A 9,873-nucleotide genomic window follows, 5' to 3' on the forward strand; every position below is an offset into this window, starting at 1 on the left:
TATCCTTACCTGTGCGACGCTTTGGGATCCCTGACAGGGAGGTGCGCATTGGAGAGGTACTGGAGAGGGAACGGCTGCTCTCAGGAAACGTGACAGGACTGGGAGGGGAAACTTGTGGAGAGTCCAGGGCTGGCTTCTGGAAGGGGAAAGAAAGAGCAATTACAGAGTGAGGGGAAGGAGCAGGGTACACACAGCTCTCATTTCCAAGCAGTTGAGAGTAGAGAGGGGCTCTAAACCTCTTTCTCTGTGCAAGCTCTCCTCTCCACCCCATGGTCCTAGCCCCAGCTCAGGCCTCGTCCTCTCTTACTGGGCTGTCATTCTACCCTCCTGTATAGTTTAATGGTCCCACATTCTCCCCATCATTGACACCAATAACAACCCTCTTTTTGCTAAAGTTACAGAATCTTTGATTTTCTTCTGGGCATATGATGGCCCAACTAAAGACTACACTTCCCAGCCTCCCTTGCAGCTAGGTGTGGCCATGAACCTCAGTTCCACACAATGTAAGGGGAAATAATGCACACTTCCTTTGGTTCAAATAACACTCACTTAATGGCAAGTGAATGCCCACCTCTTCCCAATGTGGACATTCACTTGGACAAGAGCATCTAGGCATAGCAAGCAACAATCGGGAAGCATCCTGGCTGACACGGTGAGACTGCCACACTGATCCTGGACTTTTAGGGCTCATTAGAGAGAAAAATAGATTCCTACCTTGCTTACACCACTGTTATTTACGTCTTGGTTTCAACTACTAACTAATCGTACAGGGACCTGTGCCAGTTATGGAGCAGTCGCTCCTCAGCTCCCATCCAGTCTCCCTTCCGATGCTGGGACTCTGCAAACTCTTCCTGCTCTGACAGCGCGCTCTGTGTCGGGCAGTCCAGATACAGCATGCTAGATCGGAATGTGTGCGCTGGACCCAATCTACAGTATTCCCAACACTTGCAGGGCCTGCTAGTGGCGCCTCTTCGGACACCAGCACCCTCCACCCAGTGCCCTTCCCTCACAGATCTGAGCCCCAGGCCGACAGGGCACCTTCCGAGCACCCAGCCAGCATCCCTGCCAGGAAGGTCTGAATTTCAGCTTCACAGCCCGAGGGATGGTAGCTGCACCCTGCAGCTGCTACTTCTGCAATGCCTTACTTTGAGTTCTCTTTTCACCCATTAATAACTATCGACCTAGTTGACAATTCTTTGTTGAACTCTTTCTCTTCAAATCACTCGTGTGGTTTCTGTCTCCTATTTGGACCCTGATGGATACGAGCCCCAAAGGGATGTTCTAAATGCTGCCCAGGAGCCAAAGCTACCTCTGTCCCTCTCCTGCTCAAAACCCTTCCATAGCTCCCGAGCAGCCTTAGGGTCAAGTGCAAGGCCTAAAGGTGTTCCCGTCCTCATCCTCGGGATCTGTGACTATGTTCAGTTACACAGCAAGGACAATTTAAGCTGCAGCGAGAATGAAGGTTGCTAACCAGCTGCCTTTAAATGGAGAGATGATCCTGGATTATGAGGTGGGCCCAGTGCAATCACAGGGGCCTAAAAAGTGGCAGAAGGAGGCAGGAGAGTGAGATGCGACTACCGAAGAAAGGCACAGAGTTGAGAGCTTTGCAAATGGAGAAAAGGTGGCTTCTAGAAACTGGAAAAGGTAGGGAAACGGATTCTCCCCTCCAAGACCTTGGAAAGAAACACAGCCAACACCTTGATTTTAGCCCCGATGAGACCCATGTCAGGCTCCTGACCCCCAGAACTGCAAGGTAATACACTCATGTGGTTTTAAGCCCTGAAGTCTGCAATGAATCGTTATAGCAGCGAATGGGAAATAAATACAAGGAGGCAAGGAAAGTTTCATGGAAGTGACATCTGAGCAAAGCCCTGAAGAAAGTGAGGGATTGGGCCACACGTGTACATGGGGAAAGGTTTAGGCAGAGAAAAGAGTAAGAGGCCCACTTGGCGTGTGTGAGAATCCGGGCAGAGCGAGCAGAGGAAGAGCTGAAGGAGGTGGAAGAGGTGTCTCCATAAGGACCGGCTTGGGCCGGAACTCCCAACCCTGGGGGTTCGAGCAGGGGACAGAGAGGATCCTACTTCACCACTGACAGAGACACACTGCCCTGTGGACGTTATCCACAGAGCAATGAGCAGGCAGCAAATGACTTTTTAAACAAGAGAAGGAAATGAGCCCCACAGAAGATGAAAAGCTGTCTAACAGAAGATATGGACATGTTTTTGAGCCCTTTTGCATCAGGCATTATTCTCAGAACTTTATGTGAACTGACTGCTTGCATCTTCACAGCCACCGTGAGGCAGGGAGCTGCAAGTTGCAGGGGAGGCAGCCGAGGCATTCCAGGTCAGCGAGCTTGCCCCAGGGTCCAGGGCAGAGGCAGAGTGAGGACCCTGCAAACGTGGCCGTCCGTCTGCTCCGTGGCACAGCCACTAAACCCTTCCGCCTCCTGGGGCAATGCTCCAGAGTCCTCCTGAGCAGCTGCTGCACTCAGTTCCCCAGGCTAATGGGAATTATGGGAATGGGGTTCCTTCTGGTAAAAATGGGCACGCTGATGAGGACCTACCTGACTTTTGGGGGACACGAGGGCTTCGTCCTCTTCCTCCCCTTCACTGCACAGGACCCGGGCTGCCTTCCTGCCCGGCCTCTTCACTGGAGAGTCACTGTCGGGCACCTCTCTATTCCGCTCCTTCAGTGCCACCCTGGAAGGTGGGAAAATGGGGGTGTTCTAGCAGGCAGAGTGTGACACTGCCCCAAACACTCCAGCTCCTTCACTACGTTTCATTCCCTTTCTTTCAATGAACATTTTCTAGGGGCCTCTTACGCTTATACTTTTATACTTTCACTCATCCATCCATCCATCACACATCTCTGGAGGCCTCCTATGTGCCCACCTGTGATGGGTGACGCTGAGGAACAAGTAGAGTTATTACTGAAGGCAAAGACTAATCTCCAACATCAATTTAGACCTCCTTTAGTCATCCAAGCCCAAGTTTTAGCTAGCTACATGGACACTCAAATAGGGGCTACACTTCCCCGCCTCCCCTGCAGCTAGGTATGGTCAAGTGATGGGTTTTGACCAATAGAATGTAAGTGACCATGACTGACACGTGACCGATTGCCCTCATGTTGTCTTAGTCCTGGAACTCAGACTTCCTGACCTGCTTTGACAATGCAGCTGAAGCCACGGCAGAACAGAGACGAGGAGGAGAGAGGAAACCTGTGTCTCAGTACAATCTACTTGTAGTGGTACCGAGCTACCTGTCCTGTATTGTCTAAACAGCTGAAACTCTTATGAGAAAAAGGCCACTTTTATTTTAATTAAATCCCTGCGACTTGAGTTACCTTTAAAGCAGCTCAAATGCATCCCTGACACTGGCTCAGAGGAGCTCCCCGTCTGGTGAGGAACAGACACAGACCATCCAAATACACGTTTCAAGTGCTGAGAACACAGCTGATCCCTACAGGGCTCTGCTTTCACAGAGCTCATGGTCTGGACGGTGAGACCAACATGTAGACAAACAGCTCACTACTTAGGTCGGGGACGGCTCGCTCATTTTATGGAACATCATCACAAAGAATACAGTGAGTCTATACAAAGCAGCGTGGAGAGGCTTTAAAAGACATCTTTTGTGTTGGGGGGAGAAAGCACGCTATCAACGCCACAAGAGCTGCTGCTGTTGATTTTGTTCACTGCTCCGGCCACAGGGTCTAGAACAGTGCCTGGCAAGTAGAAGGTACTCTAGTAGGTACTTGTTGAATAAATAAATATGTACAGTATGAGTCCACGAATGTAAAAAATATATGCATGTTTGCCAATGTACATCTACAACTTGCACATATAATAATGCTGCTTTGTTATTTAAAAATAAAGGTGGGTATTATTGGGAATCTTACATGTCAGGGATGTGCTAGCTCCTTGAGATATAACAGTGACCAAAACGACAGCCCTTCTATCTGATAAATAAGTATGGGAAACACTTGTTCATTCAGTAAATATTTACTGAGCACCTACTATGTCGATAACTGCGGTGGGGGCACATAGGTTTACAGGCACAGAAAGAAGGATATACCTCAAACTGGTAAGCGTTCCTCTAGAGAGTAAATACTGGAAGGACTTCAAATTTTTTACTTTACCTACTTCTCTGGGTTGACACATTAACAATTACTATGTAGAATGTATAATTCTACATAGGGGTATCTATGCTAAAAAAAAAGTATCTGTACCCGTGCCATAGGACACACACAGACTATTTGTTGCAGCATAGAATGTTTCAGCCACAAACCAGGGACAACCTAAATATCCACCAGGAGGGGAATGTCAAATAATTTCTATGGTATATCCATAAAATGGAATAGCAGGCAGAGGTAAAAGGGACAAAATAGTCCTCTGTGTCCGTGAACTGAAAAAAATCTGAGTCGTAATGTTACTGAAGAAAGCGAGTTAAGGAACAATATACACAGTTTGAATAACACTTTTTTAAAAAGTAAAATATATCACAGAAAACTACATATGCATATATAGTACATACAGCGTTGAACAGATAAAAGGGACAGATCTGAAAATTAAGTGTCAAAAACAACTGCAGCTTGATTCTTACTACTTACTGGGCCAGTAAGTGTATGAGCCACGCACTATTCCACCACCTGCACGTGTGTTAATTCACTGAACCCACACAGAAAGCCTGATGGATATTATGGTGACCTGTTACACAAGAGGAAACTGGGACACAGGAAATGAAGTTATTTGCCCGGGGTCCCAAAGTGGGGGGACTAAATCTAGGTTGAGTCCGTGCTCAGGCAAGCTGATTGGTCCAGGGTGTCATATGACCCAAGCAGGATGCTCCGAGAAATCGTGAAGTAGATGCTGGAGCTGAGAACATTGCTCTCTTCTACTTATCAACATGCATCAAGACGTCAGCATCTAGATGAAGCCAGTGGCCAGTCTCTATGCTTCATGGAGAAAGCCTCCTCTAACATGAAGCCAACACATACGGAGCAAAGCCCCGAAGACAACTCTGAGGCCGTATATCCAGCTGTGCCCGAAGCTGGGACACCTTTGGATTTTCAGTTATTAGAGCCTAAAATTCCCTTTGGGGTCCTGAGACATTCTGAGCTGGGTGTGCTGCCAAGAGAGTCTTAACTGATAAGGAACAAACTCACCACATCCCAGCCCATTACGTACTTCGGTGGGGGCTCCGTCTCTCTGATGCTGCTGGATGTCTCCTTCTCTGGCTTCTTCGTTTTGTCCTCTTTCTTGGGGTAGAAAAATGACCTGGAGAAGTACAAGAGTGGGAGAAAAAGAGAATGATAACAGCACTAATAATTCTCCCGCTCCACGATGTACTCTACAGCTTCTGATGCCTGTTCCCATCCCAGCACATAACAGAGGATTTCAAACAACCCCCTTTACCTGATAAGGAAACTGAAGCTCAGAAAGAGGCAACACTCCGCTTATTTTTCTGCCCAGACTCAACCTGAGAGATATGACACATCCCCCACTTTCATTCAACAGGTATTAACTAAACACTTAAATATGTGCCAGGGCCTGTCCTGGGCCCTAGGGATTTCGGGGTGACCTGGACACATAAAATCCCTGCCCTCTAGGACTTAACACTGGAAGAGGCAAATATTAAACAAGTAACTAAATATAACAGATCAAGAGGCGGTAAGTTCTCTGAAAAGAAAGCAAGAAACCCTCCTACCATTTGAGACTGGCTAGACTTGGGGGGGGAGGGGGCGTGCTCCCAGAGAATGAACTAAAAGGGAAAACAGGAATTCAATGGTAGAGACCTGGCCAATGCTTCCCTGACCAAATGAGGATGGGCAGCAGCACCTACGATGTCCTGGGGACACCATGTACCCCTAAGACAAGGTGATGAGTAGGCACCTCACCTCCGTGCCCAAGGCCCCAGTCTAATTATGAGAAAACCAAACAAACCAAATAGTCGGGGACAGTCTACAGGTATTGTGACAAAGTCTGAGAAACTGTCATCCAGAGGAGATCGAGGAGGCATGACAACTAAATGCAACATGCTACTCCGAACTGGATCGGGAACAGAGGACATTAAAGACACGTTGGTGAAATCCGAAAAAAGTGTGGAGTTTAGTGAACAATAACGCACTGAGTGATGCTGGTGCCTTATTGTGACAAATGGACCACGGTAATATGTCAATAATGGAAACTGGATGAGGTCATGCAGAAATTCTCTGTGCTATTTTTACAACTTATCTGTGCATCTAAAATTATTCCAAAATATTGTTTATTTGATCTTTTAAAATAAAGAAAGAAAAGCAAGGGGCGGAAAGCCATCACAGGTGCTCTCATCCCAGAACAGACTATCCCCAGATTTCTCATCACAGGGGGGAAATGCAGCCTGGGATCTGTGTGAACCACCGTCCCCCAAATTTGTGTGTGGATGTCCAGGTTTGGGTCTGCCTACAATAAATACATTTCCTCCTTCTGGGAACAGCCCTCCATTTCTCTTTTACAAGGCTCCTTCCCCCAAATTCTCTCAGTACCTGAGATTTGCTTGGGTCTGCCCTTTCACCCACAGCCGTGGTGAGCACGTGCCCCAGGCCTGGCCAGTCAGAGCCCTGCATTCCTGTGGCTGCAGTGGCTGGGTCAGGGACCAACATGTGGCCCAAGCTGGGCCAATGAAACTCGACTCTAGATATTGTTGGGACAGCTGGGAGACAGCCTCTTGTCACTGGGGCTGCTAACTCTAAGGAGCCATAAGCCCAAGGAAGAGAGCCTGCCAGGAGGACGCAACGTGGAAGAAAGCAGAGCTGAACAGTAGGGAGACACAGATTCCCTGGGGCAAAGTTTTGGCAACGGGATCCAACTATTAATACCAGAGGTTTCAACTACATAAGCCAAATGACTCCTTTCTTTTTTCCCTGAAGCCAGCTTACTACAGGGTTTCTCAGCGTCGGCATGACTAACACATTAGGCCAGATCATTCTCTGTTGCGGGGGGCTGCCCTGGGCATCGAGGATGTTTAGCAGCATGCCTGTCCTTTATCCGCTACATTGCCGAGACTAACAACCAAAAATGTCTCCAGACACTGCCAGATGTTCCCTGGGGGGCAAAATTGCCGCTAAGAACCACTGGGTTAGGGTTTCTGAACCTTGCAGCTAAAAAGTTTTAGTTCATACACGACCTGTTTTCCAAATCCCACTCTCAATTTTCCATAGTGGTCAACTCCTGGAAATGTCAACCTGAGTTCTTCTAAGAAAAGGCAGAGTTAGAGAAGAAAGCAGAGAACTTAGTGTAACATGGGAAAGGGGATGGGGTTCCTTACATGATACTTCGCTGCATGATGGCGGCAGAATGATCCCTTTTCTGCTCCTCCTCTTCTCCTGTCAGTTGTTCCTGAAAGACACCCACATACTTGGTGAGGAGACTGCTTGTGCAGAGACCAAAACACATAAACTTCCTTCTTTCAGAAAGAAAAAAAGCCCCACAAAATCAGAAACATGATTTCTCCCTCAAGAAGAAACTCCCATTTTTTTTGGACCAGAATGATTTGTTAGTGAGATTTACTAGTATAAAGAGTTCCCCGTCAGAGAAGAAGATATGAAACCTCCTTTCCACATGGAGTCTCCGCTTATTTGCACATGAACTTTCCCATCTGCTGCCCACAGCAAATCCACAGGAGCAGACACTTCCTCCCTGACTGTGCCTATCCCAGAGCTGGCCCCACTTCAGCTTCTCCCAACCCCTTTGTCTTTAGCTAATGTCAATTCTTTCAGAATGGCTTACATCTCTCTCCCTGCTACTTAATGTATAAAAACGCTCAACAACTCCAGGATGATGGGCATGCTTGTCTTTTTTGCCTGGCACTGCTGGTGGTTCAGACGTCACACCCCAGGACCTGGTCCTTTCTTGCTAGCAATGGTCTAATAAACCCTTTCGTTTAAAAGGCTTTCAGGGCAGCCGGTTAGCTCAGTTGGTTAGAGCGCGGCGCTCTTAACAACAAGGATACCAGTTCGATCCCCACATGGGCCAGTAAGCTGCACCCTCCCCAACTAGATTGAAACAACTACTTGACTTGGAGCTGATGGGTCCTGAAAAAACACACTCAAGAAAAAATAATAATAAAAATAAAAAAATAAACCTTTAAAAAATAATAAAAAATAAAAAGATTTTCAGCCGTGGAAGTTAAAATTTATGTTTAACAATGGGACTTTGTCTATTTTTTCAGTGATATGGCCACAGGGCATAAACAATGCCTGGCACGTACACGTCTTTGATTACTAAAAACTGGGGTAACAAAAACATTACTGAAAAACGCAGGATTCACAGGCAAGATCTTTCAAAACCTGCAGGCCACGGTGATAAGGAGTGATGTAAAAGGGTCTTTAGTGGTAACCGGTATGAGGATGACAGGCCAGAAGGCGCCAGTCTGCATTTCTTCTGGTTAATCAAAGCTCACATTTCCAGACCTGTCTGCTCCCCTAGTCACACTCCATCCCTGTGAAATTTTTACACCTTTCCCCTATGTACGTTACTCTCCCTCATCCTTTGAGGCTTAAAACAGCTCAGCATCCCTCAAAAGACAACTGAAGAAGCTGAGGCAGGAAAGGGGCAGCGCCTGGCCCAGCCCCACACAGCTGGTCCGTGATGGATACAAAAAATGGAGGATGCCAGTTCTGAGAACCACCTGGGATTCGTGTTTAAAACATCCCCAGCCCACTCCCTGACCAATTGAACCAGAAGCTCGTGGGATAGAGGGGGAAATCTGCAGGCCTAGCAAGCTCCCAGTGGATCCTAAGGTGAAATTCCGGAGGTCTTAGGCTTGCCTTTCCTGCCTTTCCCTCATGCTTCCTTCTCAGGCTGTAAAAAGAAGTCAGAGATTCTAATGTGATGCAATGGGGACGGAAGCCAAAGAATGATGTCTTTAACCCCATTCTCTGCTCTCTCCTCCCTGATGCCCCCCAGCTCTCACATGCTAGCTTCACTTTCCAAATGTTCCTCCCTTGTCCCCGCCAAGTGCCCTCCCCCGTCCACCTTCCCCCACACCTAAGGACACCAAGAGCCCCCTCTCTTCCCTCCCCAAGCTCCTCTGGCCTCCCCTCCACCCATAGGGGCAACAAGAAGCCCAGACCTTTCGGCCACCGTCTCCTTGGCCGCATCCCTTCCCAAACTCTGGCCTCCTCCTTGCTGTCCGGCGCAGCTCTCATAGCCCTTCCTTCGGCTCCACTCCCTCACCAGGTGTACACGAGGCCAGACCCCCCCATCCAGGTTCCCGACCTTTCAAAACGCCTGTGCCTACACCTGGACCTTCCACGGACCGCTCCTGGGCCCACCCCTTCAAGGTGACCGCGCCTCTCCCAACTTTTTTCTGGCCCCGCTCGCTGTCACTTTACCGTCGCACAGCCCCCTCCGGGGCCGGTACCCGCAGCCCTCCCCGTCCCCCGCCCCAGCACCGCCGCCCCAACACGCCCCCCGCAGGTGGCCCCGCCCCGCCAGGCCTCACCTTAAACCCACTCAGTTCAACCGGCTCCAGCCCGCGTCTATCTTCTGCCTGACCCCGGCCCTCCAGCCGCCCGCGGCCCGCGCCTCCTTCACCGCGCTCACGGCCTCCTCAACGTCCCCCACGCCCACTCCGCCGCAGCCCACGGACCCCGCGAAGCCGTGGGCCCCTCAGCTCCGCCCGGACCGCTCCACTTGCGTCGCGCCTACCCCGCGCGCCACAGTTCTGGGCGTCTCAACCGGAACCCCTGGCCGCTGGACTGAAGCCCCAAATTCGCGCCACGAAATTCGCGCGCAGACTTCGGCGGCCGGGGGCGGGGCGGAGTCGTGGGGCGGGGCCTGGGAGGCGTCCGCTCCGTCGCGGCCCGGAGGACGCTGGGAATTGTAGTCTCCAAGGC

The 9,873-nt window shown here is 49.5% G+C and overlaps 1 protein-coding gene across 4 annotated transcripts in view; it reads right to left on the minus strand.

Moving 5' to 3' along the window:
- The window catches only part of LIG1 (DNA ligase 1), a 33,516-nt gene extending 23,644 nt beyond the window's left edge, over window positions 1–9,872 (minus strand). The window contains exons 1-5 of one of the 4 annotated variants that reach the window (XM_081030610.1): window positions 9,480–9,785; window positions 7,302–7,372; window positions 5,183–5,272; window positions 2,564–2,699; window positions 10–136 (exon numbers count right to left, since the gene is read on the minus strand). In XM_081030610.1, coding sequence (XP_080886736.1) covers window positions 10–136; window positions 2,564–2,699; window positions 5,183–5,272; window positions 7,302–7,318 — 370 coding nt within the window. In that variant the 5' untranslated portion in view covers window positions 7,319–7,372; window positions 9,480–9,785. Of the gene's footprint in view, window positions 1–9; window positions 137–2,563; window positions 2,700–5,182; window positions 5,273–7,301; window positions 7,373–9,479 lie in introns of all 4 variants that reach the window. The other 3 variants (XM_081030611.1, XM_081030612.1, XM_081030609.1) reach the window with 3 other exon arrangements.
- Between the last annotated feature and the right edge of the window lies 1 nt (window position 9,873).

Source organism: Rhinolophus hipposideros (genome assembly GCF_964194185.1).
Source record: "Rhinolophus hipposideros genome assembly, chromosome: 21".
NCBI classification, from domain to species: domain Eukaryota; kingdom Metazoa; phylum Chordata; class Mammalia; order Chiroptera; family Rhinolophidae; genus Rhinolophus; species Rhinolophus hipposideros.